Source organism: Urocampus carinirostris, chromosome 6 (genome assembly GCF_059441175.1).
Source record: "Urocampus carinirostris isolate Australia breed hairy pipefish chromosome 6, RoL_Ucar_1.0, whole genome shotgun sequence".
NCBI classification, from domain to species: Eukaryota; Metazoa; Chordata; class Actinopteri; order Syngnathiformes; family Syngnathidae; genus Urocampus; species Urocampus carinirostris.
In genome coordinates this window covers 9,528,096-9,551,991 of record NC_142354.1, presented here as the reverse complement: position 1 = coordinate 9,551,991, position 23,896 = coordinate 9,528,096, and the positions used below count along the sequence as shown (strand labels likewise).

Sequence of the window (23,896 nt, the reverse complement as noted above, 5' to 3'; positions counted from 1 at the left end):
TGGCCCGCTCTTACATCCAGGGGCTAAATTAGCTCAATCAGCCCCCTTTCACCTCTCCTCCACGGGCAAAGTGACACACTGCTCCCCTGGGGAGGAAAGGAGGAGGTGGAGGGAAGACGGAACATCACCAGGAACACTGCAAAAAGGGGGAGCAGAAAGATACTTTGAATTCCTTGATACTTAAAGTAGGGCTGCATCAAATAGTCAACTTTGTCGACGAATATGGATTCAAAGAAATAGTCGAAAATGAATCCCATTGTCCGCTATTGTCGCCATCGAAGTGAGGCATCTACATAAGTATAGTCTCTGCTGACAGTTGCTCATGTCCAATGGTGTATTTGTCTCGAGTGGTAACATAAAGAAATGACGCGTCAACATCAAGTATGCGTACCAGAACTTTAGAAGATTGGGAACATATTAGCCACCACACAGAAGTACAACATGGGCCAGAAACTAGTTCAGATCATTAAACAGTCGTATGTCGATGCCAAGAGTGGGAGGCAATCCTGTATTCTCTCTCCAACTTTATTCAACATCATCCTGGGGGACACAACATCACTAACATCCGTTTTGCTGACAATATTGCCGGATTGGCAGGAGAACCACAAGAACTCAGACATCTGGTCAATGGCCAGGACGGCATCAAGCCAGTATGGGACGGAAATCAGCACAGAAAAAACAAGAGTAAAGACCAACAATCCCCAAGGTATTACCACAAACATCACCATTAACCACAGACAGCTAGAACCTGTCACCAAATTTAAATCTTGGAGTTGTCATATCAGTAGAGGGATCGGAATCGTAAATCATGGCCAGGATAGCTCAAACCACAGCCGCACTTGCCAGACTTAAAACGATCTAGAGGGACAAGAACATAGCAGTGACATTGAAGATCATACTCTTGCAAGCTCTGGTTGCTTCCATCTTCCTCTACGCTTGTGAGTCTCTCACAGCAAAACTGGAAAACAAATCCAGGCCATGGAGATGCGATGCTACAGGAAACTTCTTGTCAGAAGCTACATAGCACATGTGACTACCAAATTGGTGCGCAACACCATCAGAGGGCACAGTGTATCCTACCAAGAACTGTTGGCAACTGTGCAAGGACGAAAAATTTTGTTGTATGGTCACGTCACAAGATCATCAGAACTGGCCAAAATAATTCTCCAGGGCACAGTCCAAGAGGGCAAAAACCCAACTGGGCCGACACTATTAAGGAACGGACTGGTGCCAACTTTGCCACGACCCCAAAATAGGCCAGCAACCGTCAACAGTTGCGTCCTACTGGTGCCTCGACAATTCAGGCGGTCAAGGTATCCGTGAATATGTGAACTGTAAACGGCCTATAAACAGACTACTTGTGAAGTTTGCAAAGCAGACCATGCGTATCATGGCGGTACCTCGGTGATGCAGAACAAGAGACAATAAAATAGCCTCTGTAAGATTCAAGTAGCATTTAAGCCATTTTGATGACATGCAGCAAACCTTTTGACCGCCATACCAGACCGTGCCAGACAAACGTATTGGAAATTAAATGCATACAGTTCGGAGAACAAACGTCAGTTTTAATACAAACGTTGATTTCAAGCTGTTAAGAATTGTCAAGTACTTTTGTTACAGACTTCACGGTTGACCACTGAATGTACTTGACAAAAGCACATACCGTATTTACTTTTCTGCTGCTGCTAATGAGCTTGTTCTTGTTTTCCAGGGATAAAAACAAATTCTTTACTAGATTTTATTTTATTAAGTACCTGTCCCTAAAAAAATGGACAGAGGTTTATTTTTTTTATTCGTGTCTCTACTAACATAGCACTAATTTTTCGTCTTATCACTTGAATGGTCGGTGACTAGTAGACTATTAAAATAGTCATTAGTTGCAGCCCAAGCTAAAACCTAAGAGGGGTAGTGTTTTTCCAGGGAGAGGCCAGCAGCAGAGTGCAACGAGAGTACAAGCATCTCTCAAGTTGATGTTTGATTTGTCTGGACCTTTCCCCTCGCCTTTTCTTACTAAACAGCCCCCAAGTATCAATGGAAGTGCAAGGCAGGCACTTGTGCGGAAGTGAGATCGGAGGTGGTGATGGGCGAGAACCATAAGATCTACTCTCGCCGGCTCTACGGGGATTTATTAGACCGGGGGAGTACATTAGCATCATAAAGACCCCCGAGAATGGGCCTGCCGATGGGCTGCAAGCACCACCACTACACTTAACACGCTCTCGCCTCCGTGTGTATGAGAGGATTAGAAATGAGATTACTTCTATTTGAGTTAAGAAAGACCATTAATCAGTTTATGGTTAATCCTGAAGGAGACTTGGACTAATACATCTTAAGATGGAGGGAAAGGGGACAAAAGGTAATTTTGCATATCAAGTGCACGAGGTGTGATGTCCTGTAAAAGAATTTGGATTATTTTACATAGACGATATATCTTTTTTCCCATTCTTTCATTTTTGATAAGAAAATAATTGATAGTTTATTCAAAACTAGTGTTACATTTGTTTTTATTGTGCTTACTTACAATGAAGAATTCCACTAACACCAGGGTAGTTCTAGTTTGTACGAGGGAACACTCGCAAAGAAGATTAGGGTTAGTGTTGTTTTCAATATTTCAATATTGCTGTCACTGTTTACAAGACACATTGGTGTACTTAGACAATCACACTCTTTAGAGTTGATCTCATTTTTTGTAGGAAATTATAATCAAAAGAAAGGGCTAAGTGTTAGAACAGGTTTGATTTTGTATTCTCCTGTTCTCCTTGCAAGCTCAAAACGCATCCTTGTTTTAGTATCTATAAAACTGTAAATGTATCAGTTTTTCCAGCCACATACTCTCAACAAGGGTCGTGGGGGCGCCGGAACCAATTCAAGCTCACTTTGGGGAGTGGGCAACCTTGCGAGGCAATCACAGGGCACAGGAGGCAGACAACCATGCACCCACATACCCAATCCTAGCAAAAACCTTTTAGTTTTTAGTACGTGGGAAGAAACCAGAGTGCCAGGAGAAAACCCACTTGGGCACTGGGAGAGCATGCAAACCCCACAAAGGGAGGCTGATAGCTAGAATCACACCTAGGACTTCTGAATTGCGAGGCAGACGTGCTCACCATTCATCACTGTGCCAATTCACAAATAATCTCAACCCAGGTTAGATGCATTATCTTGACACATCCAAATAGAAATACGAAGATGAAGGCAATCATGATGTAGTCAAAGTATGCAAAGACATTCTATTGTGTTGGTAAATATATTTGAAAAAAAATACAACCGCATCCCTCAATCGGTCACTATTTATTGCCACTACTAGGGCTATCACCACACTAGACAAGGAGTAGAGTTTCAAAAAATTGAAAACACTGTGATCAAGATTTTTTTATCCTGTAATGCAATCAAAAAAATCATACATTCTGGATTCATTACAAATTTATTTAAAAATAGCAAACCTTTTTATTATTTCAATCTTGCTGATTAAAAATCAAATATCCCACCTCAAAACATTACAATATCATGAAAAGGTATACTAGTAGGCTGTAAGCCATAGTCAGCGATATCAAACCAAAAAAGGCTTAAAATATTGAAGCTAGTTGGTAATATAGCTAGAATGTATGACAGTTTTATCACAATATTCTAATTTTTTGAGACAGTCACTTTTATCTGATGCACTTACAATTTACAAACACTACCTTGTAAATATTTTACAATTCAACCTAACATTTTGTTGTTGTCTGATTTTTCTCTTAAGTGGTTTCTGACATTTGAATGCTGCGTCACGATCATGGACTTTACTTAAAACAATCTAAGGTCATTAAATGGTAGCGACTAAATGTGTATTTAAGTAACTGGATAAATGCTTTTGAACAGTATTTTTTCATTTTATAACGCGGGATTCTTGTTAAACATGGAAAAAGAATAATAAAATGTACGTAACTCTGTCCAGAAGTTCAGTGTCGAACTCTGAATGATTTAATGTTGATCTAAATGACTAACGATGATAAATGGAATCCACCTGTATAAATGCAAGTCTCTGTATAAATGCACCTGCACTGTTATAGTCTCAGAGGTATGTTTAAAGCTCTGGATAAATGTTCATGCTTAATATTTTAGGGGTTTTATATTGCAGGATTCTTAATAGAAATTATAAATATACATCTTAAAACATGTATTCCCAAATAAGAAGACTGAGTATTAGTTAAATTTGTTACATAACTGCAGCATATCCTCATTTTTAAGAGTGCCCACAATTTTCAACTATTGTTGGGGATAACGCCGTAATATAACCGCGTAACGGGCTAATCTAACTAATTCATTTTTCCGCCATTACATGGTCTTTACCGTAACTGACGGTCAAAAACTATGCGTGACCTTGGCAGCAAAACACCATCGGAGGCGCGCCCCTGCACACATTTTTCTTTATTTTTCCCTGTTTTTAAGTCAATCCATGCATAATGTTACATAAAATGTTACATAAAATTAAAACCAACAAACACACACCAGAATGAGTCGGCTCTACTAAGTGAGCCGAGCCAGAAAAACCGATCCCTAAAAAAAAGTCAGAATTCACATTTCTTTAGGTAAACTCCGGTCAAAGACGTCAGCGCAGTGTTTATTTGCTTGGAAAATTTCAAATTCTTTGACATAAAACTTACTTTTTAAGTAACAGAAATAGTTACTTTCCCTGGAAATAAGTTACTTTTACCATAGACTTATTAGGTTACTAACTCAGTTACTTTTTGGAAGAAGTAGTGAGTCACTTTTACTAATTACAATTTGAAGTAACATGCCCAAAATTGTTGACGACATCCATCCATCCATCATCTGCACCGCTTATCCTCAAAAGGGTCGCGGGGCTGCCGGAGCCCATCCCAGCTATCTTCAGGCAGTGGGCAGGGGACATTCTGAACCCGATGCCAGCCAATCCCAGGGCACAGAGACAACTCACTCACTCAATCACTTCTAGGAACAATTTGTACCGGACAATTACCCTGACATGCATGTTTTGGAATGTGGGAGGAAACCAGAGTGCCCGGAGGAAACCTACGCAGGCACGGGGAGAACATGCAAACTGCACACAGGAGGTTCGATACCATGACCTCAGAACTGTGCCACGCATGTGCTAACGACTCAGCCGCCGTGCCGCCCTTGTTGATAACACATTATCTTTAAATATTTGTGCCTATGTATCCCATACCTGTCAACCTCCACGGCTCCATGCCCGTACAAACAGTGGTATTTTCCCGTACAAAATAATCGTACACCATATTTTTTTTTCCGGAATGATGCATGATGGGAAATCCCCAGGCGGCAGACGCATGCAATTGACAAATTTGCGTTTTTCCGTACAGATTTCCCTGTACGTCGTACTCGTCTTAAAATGCATAAAAAAACGTACTTTGTACGGCAAAACCGTACAGGTTGACAGGTATGGTATCCAGACATTCTTTTGATGCCTTTTTTAAAGTCTGTATATTACGTGTTTATCCTGGAGTGCCACGTCTTATCTCGTTGTAAACAATGTTCACTACATTTTTTAAATGACAATAAAACAAATTCACATTAAACCAAACTGTAAATGGGTGTGCACTGTTATATAACCTGATACATTTTGGGGTTCGAATTGTGCAACTCTCAAAATGACGTCTCTATATTTCGTTATTGCAATACTCTTTATTATTTTAGCTTCAAATTATGTGGAGCTCTGGTGTCCCCTTGTGGGCATTTGTATAGCAGAATAGACAAAAGCTGTCTTGAACATTTGCGTTTCTAAATGAGTGCAAAAATATTCCAAAATTACCTTACAAGCTCCTTTGAAGACATAACACCACATACAAGGACCTATAACAGAACAGAGTGCTTGCTGGCTCAGAATTTGACAAGTCTGCCATATTTATAGGTGATAGAAGGTTAATTGAGTCTTGCCTTTGAGTGAAGCCAAGAACATGAGAAGTTAAAATCAGCTTAAAAGGAGAAACGTTCGGTCCAAAAACGACGATGGTCTTCTGTAGTGAGGGCATGTCGGAATTTCTTTCTTTTTGGCCGATTAAAACGGGAAACTGGACATTGTTGGGAAGGGTGCTATGAAGGGTTGTCTCTGACGCATTTACTTAATCGTTTCTTCAACAAATGTGAAGCAAAAACAAAGTTACTTTACTTATATTGTAGCTCATAAATACTCAGTTAACAAATTTATAAAGAAAGATAATTCGACAAAGATGACTTTTCAACCTTAGAAACGAGTTAACAGATAGCCTGTCTTCTTTGTAACTACATTTTAAGAGTCTGGATGACCTGCGGCGGAATGCTACCATCTGCAGGTGGTGCATAGTATTACAACCGGTCAAAAATTTTTAAAAACTAATTCCCGACACCCGTTTAACCTGTGTGAGTTGATATAGTTAAATCTTTAATTGAATTAAATTGACAATATTAATTTTTTCTTGTTATTTGTGGTCCCCATGGTCCATTAGGTAATAAAGGTTATTAATGTTGCTGTAATGTTGGATTTTTGTCACAGTTGCCATGGCGCCCAATTGGCCCCGCTGTGTAGCGCCAGCTGCAGCTCATTGACAGATTGCCTTTCCGTCTTTTTAAGCTCAGCGTTCTCATTTTTTCCTTTGTCAGTCTGTCAACGAACCTCTGCCCCGCAAGATGTGGGTTTTAACCCGATCCTGTTTTCCTGTTGGTATTTCCTGTCCGGTATTGTTCCCGTTTATTTTGTCCTGTTAAATATCGGTTTCCAGTTTTGTTCCCGTCTATTTTTGTCCTGTTTATCATTCTCTCCAGTTTTCGTTCCTGTCCAGTTTGTCCGGTTTATTTCGATATCCTGTTATCATTATCAGTCCTGTCCGGTATCGACCGCATCTGTCCGATATCTGCTCAGGCAATTGGAATCAATCTCGTCGGTCTCTGGCCGCCTGTCTTTCCACGCCAGACCGCTGCCTGACGTACATGACTCCCCATTTCCCGTAAAATAAAAGGCTTGTGTGAGAACGTCACGCGTTTGGGTCTTGATCCTGTTCTGGTTCATGACAATTTTCTTATATCTAAACCTGTTTTTCTAGGTTGTATTTTAGGTTTTTTTTTACATTAAGTTTTATTTAAAAAAAACTAACTCAAAAATACTTAAAAATGAGCAATAGGTTTCTGCCAGTGGTACATTTTTTTAACTTTTAGTTTTTTCATTTTTTGTATGTGAAATAAGAATTATTAAAATCTGCAATAGTTTGTGCAAGATTATTATGACCTTTTTTGCAGCACAATCTTACAGACTTATAAAACAAGTCATTAAATATATTTCTCTGTACTACATCATGAGCATTTAGTTAATATTCACGGTCGGTCGAATCCTTTAACCACTAGGGTCGTCAGAATATAAAAATAAAGATAAATAAAAACAAAGTAATTTGCCAGTTGTTGTTGTTACCAGTTGGTCGTAAGGGGCACCGTTTCCTGTGGTGTTTCTTGGGAAAAGTACAGCTTTGTGACGCCCAGCCCTCTCCGGGCCAACACAAATATAAATCCGCTGCCACCTACTGACACGGATGAATGTTAAAGTTACCGGGCTGATCACTGCAAGAATGCAAAGATAATGGACATAGGCATGCCTTTATTTGTAAAGCTAAAAGGAAGTCTTTTTCTGCGGCACACAGGTAGAAAGTTACTTAACTTTTATTGGGGCTCGTGAATACTCAAAAATAACATTTCCAAAGGAATTAGAAAATAATAAAAAGTTACTTTACATGCCCGTTAGCAGTTAGCTTGACTATGTAGTTTTCGTAATTTTTGGACACAGTAGTCTGGCTCATCTTTTGTGCAATGCTACCATCTTTAGGTTGTATATGGTATTACAACACAATTGATTGGCTCTTATTTTGTTAAACTTGGGTGAGATAAAAAGCCTCAGGTGTTTTATTTATATTATGAATCAGAAAAAGGTATAAAAGGTACTCTGCAATCTTACAAGCTAGCTAACAGTTAGCCTGTCTTCTCAAAACTTTATTGATAATTCTGGGTAACCTGTGTCACATTGTTACCATCCGTAGGTTGTGCTTGGTGTTACAATACAATGTATTTGTTCTTATTTTGTTAAACTTGAATTAAATGGATGTGATTAAAAAGTGTCAGTTTTTTCTTATACTATGGATCAAAAATACTAAAAAAATACAAGAAATATAATCCAAACAAAAGGTAATTTGCACTATTTCAGGCGAGCCAACTTTTAGGCTTTCTTCTTAAAAACTGTATGGATAAATCTGGGTAACCTGTGTCACAATGCTACCATCTATAGGTTAAGCATGGTGTTACAGTACAATTTATTTGCTCTTATTTTGTTAAACTTGAATTAAATAGATTTGATTAAAAATTAAGCCGTTTTTCCCAATATTGTGGTTCAGAAAAACTGGAAAAAAAACTAAAAAGTAAAATCCAAGAAATATAAACCAAACGAAATTGACGTCTAGATAGATGTCTAAGTAGAGATTGAGATAGAGCTAGAGAGATAGAGAGCTAGATAGATAGAGTGAGCGAGAGAGAGAGATAGATGGATATAGATAGAAATAGATAGGTTTCCCTTAATCGCAGGGGCACCATTCCCTGTGGTGTGTTTGGGCAAATACAGCCTGGTGGCACCCATCCCTCTCCAGGCCAACAACATTATCCATTAAATTGATATCAAAACTCTTTGGAGATTAAATAATATTACATTATTTTCATTTTTTAGAGGTCGCGATGAAGCTAAAGCCCCAATTTGAACAAAAACCAGTGGCAGAGCCAGCAGCAAGACGACACTAGGTCGGATTCCACTATGTAAAAGACGAACAAATTTTTCGACTTATGTTTTTTCTTTATTTTTTAAATCCTAAGTATGCTAGTTCATGAATTTTTCCCTAGTGTTCAAATTAAGTTTTTTTTGTATCACTAGGAGGCACTAAACATAACAAAATGTCCTTTTAAATTCCTTTCACATTCAAGGTATGTCTGTTTTCCTTTTTCACAAGAGAAAAAAAACAATTTAAAGACATTATAGATCAAAACAAACAAAATGCGGCGTATCCTGTAAAACACTATCATTTATTTCAAATAAGGACATTTCCTCTATTGATGTCGCCCCACAGAGGGTCCCTCTCGTGGCAGAGGAGTGTGCATGTACGGACAATGTTAACTGTGGTTGGGATTAGGCAAAAAAAATAAAATAAAAAATAAAAAAGGCAGCGTACAGTTGCAGAGAAGTCAGTCTTACAGTTTCCATGGAAACCATCGTGACTTCAAGGTGAAATGCACAGCAAAACTGAGGGAATCTTTACATTCACAATGTGACGAGTTTTCATTTCATCATATCAAAATAATCACTTTTTATCTCGCCATGGGAAAAAAAAAAAATCGAAAACCCCAATGAGTATGTGTATAAAAATAAGGGGGGGGTTAAGGTATCAAGATCTACAAATCTGTGTCATTTCAAAATCCCCAAATAGCGCTTTGCTCTATTTTAAGAGGATCTAAAGAGGGGTGATGATGATTTCTCGGTTGGCATAAAGAGAAACCAAAGAAAACGCTTCAATTGACGTACAACAGTCAAAGATGATAATAGTCTCCGGTGTTTTGGGAAATACAATAAACCAAAAAACTCCAATAAAGAAAACGAACCTAAAATGAAGGATGGGCATTATCACGCATGCAATAAGTCATATTGATTAGCAACCAATTGTTAAGGATTTCAAAGTTTTTGGTGCTATGCTGTCAAAAGTTAAAGCTTTAAACCGGATTGTTTTAAAAGTAACTCTGAGTTGAAGCATAAAAACCCAAGCGTAATTACGGATTAGTTTATATGCTTAACTTCACGTATAAAAAGTGAAAGCTTTCAATAAGACTAAGTTAAGCTCCTTGGACTCCGAGTTAAAGCTGTAAAAGGTTAATGCATATCTAATAAAGTCTTCAGCCGTCCATGACAGCCTAGCTAGAGTAGATCTCTGATGTCTATTGTAGTCTATGGCAGCCTAGTTACATTGCATATTTGACGTCTATAGCCATCAATGGCATCCTAGCTATAATGCATATCTAAAGTCTTCAAGCGTCTATGGCAGCCTAGCTATAATGCATATCTAATGTCTTCAGCCGTCCGTGGCAGCCTAGCTGGAATAGAGCTATGACATTTAGTCTATGACAGTCTAGTTACATTGCATATTTGATGTCTATAACCATCAATGGCAGCCTAGCTATTATGCATATCCAATAATGTCTTCAGCCGTCCGTGGCAGCCTAGCTAGAGTAGAGTAGGTTAAAGCTTTAACATCACTCCGATTTTGAAAATGTTTTAAGATGCTTCAACTTAAAGCTTCAAAAGTGAAACTGCTTCAACCAAGTTTAAAGCTCTAACTCGGGGTTCTCATTTTAAAGTCGCATTATCTCTTATAAAAAGCAAAAATGTTTCAGCCTTAACTCCCCAAAAATTTTAAGATGATTCAACTTAGAAACAAGATTTAACTCTTGATGCCTTAATCCAGAAGGAGTTAAGATGCTTTAACCCTGAGTTGAGGGTGTGAACCCATCAAATTTTAACTTTGGTTTTAATATTTCAAGTGGCTTGTATCACTTCGTTAAGGGGTAACAGTTTAAACTTATGCTGGATGAGTTTTAATATGTTTTACATTCGGGGATGGAAAGTTTTAAGAATCTTCAACTTGGAGTTAACCGAGTTAAGCTGCTTTAACTCTATGGTAAAAGTTAAAGCATTAACGGAGTTAAGCTGCTTTAACTCTACAGTAGTGATGCAAAAACAATGTAGGGTTTTACTCAGGGTTTCATTTTGAAGCTGCTTTAACTCGGAGTTAAAAAATAACTTCTTGCAACAACAATATAAAATAGTGAATCATTTTGGAAGGAACTTCTCCAAAACAAAAGTGTTACTCTCTCGTCCCAAACACAATTATTTGAGCATTATTTTAGCTGTTACAAATTGCAAAAGGTAGTCATGGAGTCAAATGCCCATCCATCTTATATATTATCACCAGATTTGCCGTGCCACGAATCTTTTATGGCCAAAATTGCAAATTCCTCCCGTGGCATTTGTTGCATATCATCTGTGTTTGTGTGTGAAGCTATTGTGATCGAAACTAGATAAAAAAAACATGTTTTAGATTAACTCAACCTAAAGTGATGTGCCTGGTTCAAACTCCCGTGCGCACTTCATTCAATTGACCCTGTTTGCGAATTCTGTCACAGTACCTGAGTTTGGGTGACATGGATTAAAAAAAAAACAGAAGTGTTGAAATGTGCACTGGTGCATGTGAGTAGAAGAGAAAAATCTCACACTCGTGAAGGCCACTTTGACTCATTCACTGCGACACCTTATTTGACCTGTATTGCCATCAATGGCAGCTCAGCTAGAAAATACAATTTGATGTCCATAGCAGCCTAGCGATAAAATTGCATCTTTGATGTCTTTAGCTTTCATTGGCAGCCTAGCTTGTATGCATATCTAATGTCTTCAGCCGTCCATGGCAGCCTAGCTAGAGTGTATCTCTGACGTCTATAGCAGTCTATGGCAGCCTAGTTACATTGCATATTTGACGTCTATAACCATCATTGGCAGCCTACCTAGAAACAATATTTGATGTCTACAGCCGTCCGTTGCACCCAAGCTACAAATAATATTTGATATCTGTAACCATCTAAGGTAGTCTAGCGAGAATGGATCTTTAATGTCTATAGCTTTCAAAGGTAGCCTAGCTCGAATGCATCTTTCAAGTCTATAGCCATCAATAGCAGCCTAGCTAGAATACATATTTGATGTCTTCAGCTGTCCATGGCAGAATAGATCTCTGACATCTATAGTTGTCTATGGTAGCCTAGCTAAATTGCATATTTGACGTCTATAGCAATCTATAGCAGCCTACCTAGGTTGCATATTTGATGTTATAGGCCGTCTATGTCAGTGAATGAGTCAAGGAGACGCTAAACTTAGCATGCTAACAACATGCTAACACCGACTTCTTAGTGCTCATGGTGACCAAGTGTGCGAGTACAGAAACTATGACTTTTGTGTCAATTTGCTGCTCCGGTTTTTGATTCACAACCATAATTTCTAGTGATGCAACAAATGTGACAACGTACGAGGTTTTCATTTGGTAAATCCCCCCCAAAAAAAGAATGGACATGACCTCGGCATTTCAAACTACTCGGCGGCGCGGTTTTCTTTTTCACACTGGGAGCGATTTTTCTTTTTCTCTAGAGGATGTCCCCGTCGTCGATGCTGAAACTGGACCTGCGGCTGGAGTCGACGGAAGCCTCAGGGGACATGGTGGACAGCAGGGGGTCCCCCCCTCCCAGGGGCGACAGGGGCTCGTCCATCATGAGGAAAGCCATGTCGCTTTGAGGGGCCTGCATCTCCAGTCCCGCCAGCTCATCCAAACCCGACATGCCCTCGCACAAGTCCAGCGATTGGGCGAAATCGAAGGGCTGGGAGCTGCCGACCGCCGGGTACTGGAGGGGGGGTTGCGGGGGCGGGGCATGCAGCTGCTGAGGGAGAACGTTGAGTTGCATGGCTTGGTTTGATGGCTGGAGGTGGCTCGGAGGCAGGAAGTGATGCAGCTGGGGCGGGGCAGGGGGCGGAGCCTGGTGATGGTGCTGGTGGTGGTGATGGTGAGGGGCTGGGGGTTGAAGGTGGGGAAGGTTTTCCTCCGGGCTGGTCTCTTGTTTGACGTAGGAGGGGATGACGTCCGCAGGGTTGAGGCTGGATGGGGAGTTGCTGGGGAGGCCGTGAAGGTGAGCTTGCATCTCCAACTCCTGTCGTCATTTGCAAAATAAAAGTTGAATGTATTAATTACCCTATTTTTCAGAATATAAATCGCACCAGCCAAGGGATGCATATTTAGGAAAAACATATGTAAGTCTGACTGGAGTATAAGTCACATTTTGAGGTATCGTTTATTTGATAAAACTCAACCCCAAAAACATACTTGTAATCCTGAAAGGGACTTTAAAATAAAAATAAAAATGTCCTCCCGCACGTAATGCCCTACTGCCTAGCAGTCCTCTCCTGTTTTATCTGTTGATAATTTGACAGTTCATTTCAGCCTAATATCGGTGTCTGAAACTCGTGACAAAAAGTTAGCGGCCACCAGGGCAGACAATTCTGAAAAGTTACCTGCCCAGCCACAAAGTTGCCTGGCCCATTTTTCTAAACTTGAAACACAATAAAACGATTCATCGTAAAAAAAAACATTGTATTAAGGATTGATCATCAGAATATATAACAGAACAACACTTTAAAATTAAGTTGATTATAAATCTACTTATAACATTCATCGCATGTATATGACATCGCTGTTTTCCATCTGCCATCAGTATGTACCTGTATTGACTCATCTTCATTCATGCAATGTTTGCGTTGCGTCGTCTGCTACAAAGCCATGTGAACTCCCCCTTTCCACGATGCTTTTCATCTAACCTAACCACCTAACACAGAAGCTGGCTTATTGCTGTTGTTGATTTGTCTCGTGTGCGTGTCTATTGTACTTGGCGTATTTAAACTGACTTTAAATGATATAAATAGGATGGCTTCTTTAACCGTCGTAAGACTATCACTTTAGATCACATTCAACGGTTAGCAGCTCCAGTGACTTCAGGTAACAACTAGCACATCTGTTTAGCTCCACGCGGTGTACAAGTACATTGATATTTCCACATTTGACAGAACTCCTTTAACAAATTGTAATAAATTAAACTTCAACTTTAATAGGCAGCCAAGCTACAGACGACTGTGGCACCCAAGCTATAATTAATATTTGACGTCTACAGCAGTCTATGGCACGGACAAGCTAAACTTTGCATGCTAACACCAACTTCTTAGCTGCTGATCACAGAAAATCAAATTGAAAGCGAACAAAATGACTCAATAAATGTGAATACTGCAAACATGTTTTCAGGATTAAATAACATTAAACATTTTTTGAAACTTTAGTTCATGAATTGTGTTGCTTTACTTGCCGTTTGCAAATTGTATAAAAGTTACAATAATTGTTAAAAAAATACATTTTATGGCTCAGTCTACATAGGTCCATGGCAGCCAAATAGAATGAATAATTGACCTCTATAGCCGTAAATGACACCCAACCTGGAGAATTACAATTTCAAACAATCACTGCTTCCGGTACATACTGTATATAAAAAAAATACATACGTGTTTTAAGTCAAGTCAAGTTTATTTGTTTGGCCCTTAATCACAGGGAGTTTCAAATGGCTGCATAGAACCAAGACTATTACAAACTACAGACTATTATGACACCATCTCCTGATCTAAAACCTACATGAGGACAAGGAAAAACTCAAAAACCTCAAGTCAAGTCAAGTTTATCTGTTTGGCCCTTAATCACAAGGAGTCTCAAAGGGCTGCACAGATAATTGCAAACCACAGACTATTATGACACCATCCCCTGATCTAAAACCTACATGAGGGCAAGGAAAACGCAAAGTGGACATGCATAATTAATGCAAAGAAACATATATAGATCTGATTAATATCTATAGACTGATTGATAATCAGTCTCTGTTTTGGATTATTAAATTTCAATATCCAAATTCAAACTGCAATAAAAAACGAAAATGTAATGGATAACTCTTTGAAATCCGATTTTAATGCAAAAACCCACAACTGGTGCAAAAAACAAAACAAAAAAAACAACACATATTCATTAGGATCTATTAACTGATAATCATGATAATTTCCCTCGTCCGGGATATTTTTGATCCTCAAAGCACAAACATTTCATGAAAACTCACACTTGCAAAAAAATTCTTATGTGTATCGTTTGATTCGCTTTTATTTTCTGCCTCCACAATAATATTGCCACAGGTCCATCCATCTACACATAGTGGATTACGCAGTTAAATCCATCCATGTACAAGGTAAGTCTATAATTATGGTAAACCACCTGTGAGCACATCTTGTAAACCAATGATACACAGCAATGGAGCAAACAAGCACATTTTTTCCAAATGGTCAAATGGACGGAGAAAAATGAGAAAAAAAATCTGTATTGTATAAATGCAATAACTGACCTGAATCCGGAGCATCAACTGCTTATTGGCCATCTCCATCCTCCGAAAGTTGGTCTCCACCTCTCTGGTCCTCTGAACGTCCTTCTGCATACGCTTGATGTAGTCCACTGATGCTCTGAGGATGGTGCCCTTATTCCAGCGAACATCCCTGACAGCAAATTAAAGCATTAAAACCACATTTTAATCACTTCAATTAACCGTGATCGCCTTTAATTGAGGTAATTCCATGCGATTAACCTAGGAAAATTATCTGATTCCCTTCTAGAGAAACAGCCTTTTGACAAACATTTGATTGCTCGTCTATTGAGATTTTTCAAATGAAATAAAAAAATCATACCGAAAAAGATACTTACAGATCATTTGTTTTGGGAATCATTGTGCCAAGCTCTTTAATACGATCGTTGATGTTGAACCTCCGCCTTCTTTCAACTGTAAATTGATCAACAAAAGACAAAAAAACAATTAAAATGACAGTGTGTCATAATTCTCCACTAGATTATGTTGTAAATTAGTATGGAACAGAAAGCTTGGAAGAGGCCCAACTGGAACCCGAAGAATACCACTCGGCAAACTCTGGGAGCCATCCATCCATCCATTATCTGCACCGCTTATCTTCAGTAGGGCCACTGGGTTGCTGGAGCCCATCCCAGCTGTCTTTGGGCAGTGGGCAGGGGACACCCTCAATTGGTTGCCAGCCAGTCTCTCGTTTATTCCAACCTAGGGACAATTTGGACCGGCCAATTAACCTAACATGCATGTTTTCGGAATGTGAGAGGAAACCGGAGTGCCCGGAGGAAACCCACGCAAGCACGGGGAGAACATGCAAACTCCACACAGCAGGTTCGATCTCATTATCTCAGAACTGTGCCGCACACGCGCCAACCGTTGCGCCGCCGTGCTGCCCACTCTAGTAGCCTACTTACATAATTTCTTGCAAGAACAATGAAAAACTTCAGCCAGTAACCGGACATGAAAACTGGTATTAATTCCCACAAACAAAAGTAAAAAACCAAGCAAGCTTGACACACCTGAAAAGTGCAGCTAAAGTTGATCAGAGCTTGTGTAAGTGACTAAAGTTAGCAGCTATCAGTCTCTACAAAGGAGGAAGCAAGTTTTATTCACACGGAAGAGCCAACAACTACAATAGCAGCTAGCAGCAGACCATAAGGTGCAGCCGAGTGGCTAACATGTGTGGCTAAAGAAGGAAACTGTGAGGAAAAAAGCACGGGGGGCGGCAGTAGCTCAGGAGGTAGAGCGCTCATCTTGGGATCAAGGGATCCTAGTTCGAATCCCGGCTCGTCCGTGTTACATGTCTAAGTGTCCTTGGGTAAGACACTGAACCCCTAATACCCCCAATAAGCAGGTTAGCGTCTTACATGGCTGCAATACAAGGCCTCTATTGGGAAATGTGGAGCACATTGTAAAGCGCTTTGGGAAGTCATTGACTTGAAAAGCGCTATATAAATGCAGATCATTTCATTTCATTTCACCAGATGCCGGAATTATGGGACTCATCAACGCTAACTTTCATGACGAACTGAGGAAGGCGTGAAACACTGATGGACAAATCAGGGGCAGCCTATCATGATTACTGATGCGAGGCACCTGTGCCTGCTCCTTTGGCGCCAACTGCCTCGGACTCTGATTGGCTCCCGGTCACTATTCAAACCCCCGTCTTTCTGTCACCTGTTGTCAGTCCGTCTGCGAACCTTAGTTTACACTAGGCAAGCTTTTCGACCCTGACTCACCCACGTTTGTTTCCCGGCTTCGACCCATTTTCTGATCTCGACCAAGTTTTTTGCTCTCCTGTCTCGGCTACTGACCTGTTTTGTCCACCCCGACACCGCCATCGCTCGCCACGGAAGTACCACTTCCGCGTTCAGGGCAACCTGCTCCCCGCGACCAGCAATCCTTTCCCTTCCTCCCAATAAAACTGAGAGAAACGTACGCAAGTGGGTCCTGTCTCTGTTCTGCTCTTGACACAGCCAACAAAACATGTCCGCTTCTTCAATTCATGTAATATTCCAATTTATTTAAATTAACATTACAGCGATAGTACAGCTATTTTTGCTTATTATTTGAATCATTGGTGTTTATTTCAATTTATGAAGTATATTATTCAATTAGGGGTCACTATATCATACAAACTGCGGCCTTAAACGAAAGGCTCTCGAGTAAAATAATTCTATATTGGTAAAGTCGCTCAAACTCACGCAGTCATAAGCAATTACAATAAACTTCGATGCCAAACTGGCAATCAAATTTACAAGTTCTTCATGCGCCCACTCTGCTTGATCAGCAAAACAGTATATAAAAACCCATGAAGGATTATTTTATAGTGCGTGTTTGTGCAGTACGTGCAGAGGAGTTTCTCTTATGTAATGCAAAAGAAATTACACAAATGCAGTAAACAGGGTTGTAAACTCATTTGATGGCAGATTCAAGCATTCTCAAGGACTTTCAAAGCCACTGTTCCGATTTCTCCAGGACCATTAAATTAAAAAAATCCCGTGCGAATCATGTATTTTGCAGAGCCACAAATATATGTGTGATTTACAAATGCCATTTTTAATCTTGCGTGCGCAATGATCAAGACAAAGTTTTTTTCAGATATTGAGTAAATTGTGGATACATTTGTGGATCTGGACAATATGCGTGTCAGTCATGGACAATCCTCCTCACATCCTCTACACAGCATCATCTCCAAACAGAAGAGCAGCTTCAGCGACAGACTGCTGTCACAGTCTTGTTCCACAGACAGACTGAGGAGATCATTTCTCCCTCATGCCATGAGGCTTTTTAACTCCACCCGGGGGAGTAAAAGCCCACATTAAAACCCCAAACCCACATTTGCATATTACCCTATTTTTATTACAGTGTGTATTTTCTGTAGCACTGTTAAAATACTCTATATCAACACGTTATATTGGGTAATTTTGTATGCTATATCTTTTATTTTATTTTTTAACACAAGGATACTGCTGGAAGTGTGAATTTCCCTACGGGGATGAATAAAGTATCTATCTAGCTAGCTATCTATCTAAATATTTTTGGGCCAAACCTCTCCCCAAAGAGACCCTTTTCCAGCCTACATTATCACTGGATCACCTCAGGATTGGTGCGCATTGTTGACCCAAAACAACGGGAGGGGCACTTCGTGTTTGAATAGAACCAGAGAAAATTTGTATAGTGAGTTGCGTTTTTAGTGTCACAATTACTGTTATGTGTCCGGGTGCATAAATTGCAATTTTAAGGAACACATTAGGTTGTTTTTTTTGCAATTCCGAAAGGAAAAAAGGCTTTTTCAAAAGCACCGTAGGGCAATTCCGAAAGGAAAAAAGGCTTTTTTTAACAGCACCGTAGGAACCTGTGGCTGCCAGCCAATAAAATAACTGGACCGAGGACATCATTAGAAAATATCCAGGTTTGCGGTGTCCAATTCATATCAATGGCAATCTGGTTTAGACTTACTTGAATGCTAAACACCAAAGAATGCTTAAGAAAATACAATGGGAAAGCAAAGCCACCAGAGAGCAGTGGCGGTGATATTTTGAAACAAACCTGTTATACTTAGTGCATGGTCTATAGAGAAACATGGGAAAATTTTTGAGCATTTACAAGCACGTCACCCAAAATTCAAGCCCTTCCCGAGCCTCCAAAATACAACATTTAAATTTAAGCATTTTCAACAATTTTAAGCATCAGTATGAACCCTGAGGACTTACTGAGGTTGTGGTTGTCTTTCTTCTGTCTTTCCTTGGCCAGGGCACGGGCTTCTGTGTCTTTGCAAAAACAAAAAGTCATCAACGACAAAGAAAAACTGGATCTCTACTATGAAATACTAAAAAAACATAGCAATTATATTTACAGCAACATTCCTCCAAAAAGGAGCTTAGAAAAGCATGCAAAATCCAGGCTTCATACACCTTATTCATGGCCAAATTCAAGCACTTATTTAGGACTTTTAAAGCAGTTTTTTCAGATTCTCCAGTACCATTAAAAGAAGAAATCTGGAGCGAATCATCTAGTGTGAAAATCCACATACATATCTGCAAATTACATATGCAATTTTCAATCGTGTGTGCGCCTTTATCAAAGGGACAGAGTGTAAGATTTAGTGCCTACCAGTGGTACAAAACTTTCATGCAGTGAAAAAAAACTAAAAACATTGATTTAAATACTAGGCAAAAATACATGAACTATTATACCAATGGTAATTGGTTTAGAAAAATCACAGGTTAAGAAATGTGTATTTCTTTTACACCATGGAATCCCCACTTAAGTCGGCCATGTTTGACTGGCATCCTGCCACCACGGTGTGCCCTGTATTCAGGGATCAGAATGGAGATTTTCATTTTCAGCTGAAATAGCCAGCGTCCAGGAATAAACCAGGGCGGAGACTATAAAAAATACCTGTCTGGTCAGTTGTATTTTAAAATGGGTGTTGCACAGAAAAATAGGTTTATATTTTGTTAGTGCTTTATGTTGCCTTATATGTTTGTTATTGCAACATCTATTGCAGCCTGATCATCCTGGAAGGGGATGACTTCATGTGCGGTCCCTTCATTTTCCTCATGTTGAGTTTTTTGAGTTTTTTCTTGCCCTCATGTAGGTTTTGGATCAGGGTATGGTGTCATTATAATCTGGTCTGTACAGCCCTTTGAGACTCCTTATGATTACGGGCTATACAAATAAACATGGCCTGACTTGACTTGTCAAAGTAAACCCACCAGAGAGCAGTGTCCACCTCATTTTTAAGCAAACATGTTTTGAACCATGGCAACAACATCAAGCATTTACAAACATTTCACCCATAAATCAAGCACTTTCCAATCCTTGAAAACATGACATTAAAATTCAAGCATTCAAGGATTTCAAGCACCGTAGGAACCATGAAAATCGTGCGCACCTGAGATTTCTCGTTTGATGTTGAGGTTGGCAGGACAGGAGTTGCTGGTCATCGCGATGGCGGGCCCCTTCATACCTGGACCCGTGTACACGTCCAGGTGGCTGCTGGACAAAGGGAGCTGCAGTGGAAAAACAAAAAAAATGCAATCAGCCCACCAAAAATGAATTAACAAGTACAGAAAATCTGGACTGTCATGTGGACTATTGTTCCTAGGTTCTCATCAATGCAGAAACATTTATAGGTGGCTGAAATTATGCCTGTTAACAAATGCAGAGCTCCCAATACAGAAAATTTCCGGATGAATAAAATCATATTTTGAAAAAAAAAAAAAAACACTTGAAGCATGAGCACTATTTTAGATTGAAATTACTTTATTGACAATGCTATCCTTTTAAAAAACGGCAAACAACAAAGTAGCAACCCATTAATGCATTTACACTGCTAATTTGGTATGAACATAAGAATTTGAATATTCATAACAGGTTCATTCTTGTTATTCGATGCCGTTGGAGTCCCAGTGACATAAAGTGCTATATTTGGGCTTATTACTTATTTTCAAAATATTTTCTTGGATGCTTAACTGCCCTTTACCATAGGACACATTGGTATAAATGCAGGTTAATTTATTGTTTTTTCTTAAATATGCTGATTGTAGAACAAGTACACTAAAATGTCATGTCCCCAGTCATGTTTGATTTACTTGCGTTACAAAAATAAGGGCTAACACATCAACCTTTCTTCTAGTCATAATCCTTCCGATCTCTTTCTTCCACTCAGTCGCTTTACTTCAACATCCTCTCACATTTAGTGACCCGAGAACTAGGGTTTCCGGGACCTTTCGGTCTCCCGCCCCCCTTTCTAAGGCAGAAGTAAAGAAGGAGACCAAGAGGAGGGCTGCGATTGACGTGGATGGTGTTATGAGTGCACTGCAGGAAAGAGGTCTAAATATAGTGGAAGCTAGAGCTCTTGTTGGTGATAGGAATGAGTGGAGAGGTGTTGTGAAAGGATAGTAGGATGTTTGGACGCGTTCTAAAGGATGGGCAGGGCACTTGTATGATGCAGCAGGGGTAAACCAGTGAACGCTGTCGGACAGAAGAGTGTGTTGTGTCACCCTGACCCAAGTGACATGGCCGCTTTCTTGTTTCGCGTTTCATCTGGAGGAAGAGAAAGCATGACCGACTTAGATGCCGAGGTGCCCAACTTGTTTGGGTGTTTGGGCATTTGGGTTGGCCATGGTCCAAAAATGTTTGTGTGTGATTTTTTTTAGCTACTTTTTCCCTTTTTATTTTCTTTGTTTTTTGTATGTATCTGTCTTGCTGTCGGTCACCCCTCTCGAGGGTTATGACCAGGGTAGATAGATAGATAGATAGATAGATACAAATATAAGAAAAATCTCATGGTTTTTCATCTTTTCTGTATTGCCCTCATGATAATAATGCTTACCTAATGTCTATTCCAGTTATTAGTGCATTTTTCATGTTTAAAAGTGCTTGTCCTGGGATCAAGAGGTTGCAGGTTCGATTCCCGGCCCGTCCGTGTCATATGTCAAAGTGTCCTTGGGCACTGAATGCCTAAGTTGCCTTGCCTGGCTGATGCTGCGATGGGTGTGAATGGGTAAGTGTGAAGCACATTGTAAAGCGTTTTGGGAGGTCTTCATTGACTTGAAAAGTGTTATATAGATGCAGACCATGTATATAATATCTCGTGTGAACTGTCCAACCCGTTACTCTAGAGGTCTATAGAAAACATCTGCTGGCTATCATTTTAGTCACATGACTCTCTGATCTGTAACAATATTTTTGGAAGGAAAACCTTAAAGGAGAAGAAAAGTAAGTACCACTCTTTAATAAACCTTTTTTAATGTCTTATCATGGTTTACTGATTAGGAAAAGCATAAGATAGAGATAGAAAGAGAGATATAGAGATAGAGAGATACTTTGATTCATCCCCGTAGGGAAATTCACACTTCCAGCAGTATCCTTGTGTTGAAAAATATAATAAAATAAAGATATAGAATACAAAAATACCCAAAATAAGGTGTTGATATTGAGTATTTAAATAGTGCTACGGAAGATACACACTGTAATAAAAAAAGGGTAATATGCAAATGTGGGGTTGGGGTTTAATGTGGGCTTTTACTTCCCGGGTGGAGTTTGAGAGCCTCATGGCATGAGGAAGAAATGATCTCCTCAGTCTTTCCGTGGAACAAGACAACAGCAGTCCGTCCACCCTGTTACGCTTATTTGTAGTGGGAACCATTGTTTTTGGGGGATTTTAATAACATAGCGAACAAATAAACACGTCAAAATCTTTTGACAGTTAATATCATTTTATAGCTTCTTTTCATCAAGTCAATGGCTAACTTGCGCATAAAACGTCGTGCTTAGAAACTGGCCTAAGTCATAATAATAGTGCAATGTTCGTGAATGAAAAGACTCTTATAGCGTCATTATAATAGTGATTCGGGAATATTTTATTAGAATTTAATTGCAAAACAAGGGGCTGCTGGGGTGTTCGAAGGAAATAATCACTGCTGTTGAACTGAAGCCTGAAGGACATTGGATGCATCTTACAGGTTACTTTTGTTGAGTTTTTGCCTTTCAGTTTGAGATCCCAGCCCTCGATGGAACTCTGCACTGGAAATGTATTGAACTAGAAATTGCATTTAACCAAGAGCGCCGTCGAGAGGAGAAAAACTAACATTGCTCAATTAATCAAACTTTTACCCAGTGTCTGAAACTCATGACAAAAAATTACAGGACACCATTTTTTTTAGGATTGATAACCGGAAAATATAACAGAACAACACCTTAAAATTAAGTTTATCATAAATCTACTTATAACATTCATGGCATGTATATTACATCGCTGTTTTCTATCTGCCAGCAGTATGTATCTGTACCTCTTCATTCATGCAATGTTTGCGTTTCGTCGTCTGCTACAAGCCACGTGAACTCCCCTTTCCACGATGCTCCTAATGTAAGTTTACGTTTTGTACCGTCATACATTTTTCAACTTCTCTTTAATATTTCTTCTGGGGCTGAGGTTTTGGCTTGATTCCCAACCACTTATCCATTTTTCTTGTGTTCTCTGTGCGTCCACTTTGGAGAATGATATGCAAACGCACGACCTTATAACGCTCGGGAAAGTCCGAAGCACCTAGTTAGTTGATGCGGGCTTCTGATTGGCTGCAGAGTATGCAAATTGCCAAATGAACCGAAATTTACAAACCGAACGAAGATTTCGAAATCGGAATAAAGCAAATAAGTTGTCGGCCACCCGGGCAAAGACATTTTGTAAGTTGTACGCCCGACGTAAAAGATGCACGCCCCGGAGGTCCGGGGAGACGTTATTTCAGACACTGTTTTACCCCTTTGTGCCAGAAGTAGCTTCAAAAGCGTTGGTGACCCCTGTTCTTAATAAAGTAACACAGTTTTGTTTTTTGTTTTTTTTACCACTTGACTACACATAGAAACATTGAAAACACCGCTTCTAATGCCCTGGTAGTGCTAAGTTGCACCCTCATCCCATTGCGTTTCTTTTACATCCGACGTTCTTCTTTAGCCTAATCAAAGAAAAACGATCATTCACACAACGTCAAGGTCAAACGGGCAAAACTAGAGATGACTCGTTTATGCGATTGCCGTAGTGATTTTATGAAGGCTTCGTTGGTGTTTAGTGCGCTGTAAAGAACGGCTAACTGAGAGTAATGTGATAATATCACACCTAAGGGCTACTTGACAACGCAGGCAATGATTGACCGGCTGTTATCGCCCTCTAATGGCTTTATTCACTCCTCTGTAGAACTCGTAAAAGGTTGCACTTATCATATATGAAAAAAAAGGATTTTGTCAATCAATACCGCTTTTCTTCAAGTGTTATATTCCATAGCGTGAGGGCAAAAGAGGCTAATGATGGCTGGAAGATAAACAAGTC

General features: G+C 39.7%; 1 protein-coding gene across 5 annotated transcripts in view; it reads right to left on the bottom strand.

Annotated features, from left to right (window-relative positions):
• Nucleotides 1-9,047: 9,047 nt before the first annotated feature.
• tfeb (transcription factor EB) overlaps nucleotides 9,048-23,896 on the bottom strand; it is a 63,679-nt gene continuing 48,830 nt past the window's right edge. For 4 of the 5 annotated variants that reach the window (XM_088337783.1, XM_088337782.1, XM_088337784.1 and 1 more), the window contains exons 8-12: nucleotides 19,961-20,078; nucleotides 18,777-18,833; nucleotides 15,405-15,480; nucleotides 15,052-15,199; nucleotides 9,048-12,777 (exon numbers count right to left, since the gene is read on the bottom strand). In XM_088337783.1, the coding sequence (XP_088193909.1) occupies nucleotides 12,220-12,777; nucleotides 15,052-15,199; nucleotides 15,405-15,480; nucleotides 18,777-18,833; nucleotides 19,961-20,078 (957 nt within the window). In that variant the 3' untranslated portion in view covers nucleotides 9,048-12,219. The remainder of the gene's footprint in view (nucleotides 12,778-15,051; nucleotides 15,200-15,404; nucleotides 15,481-18,776; nucleotides 18,834-19,960; nucleotides 20,079-23,896) is intronic. The other variant, XM_088337786.1, reaches the window with a different exon arrangement.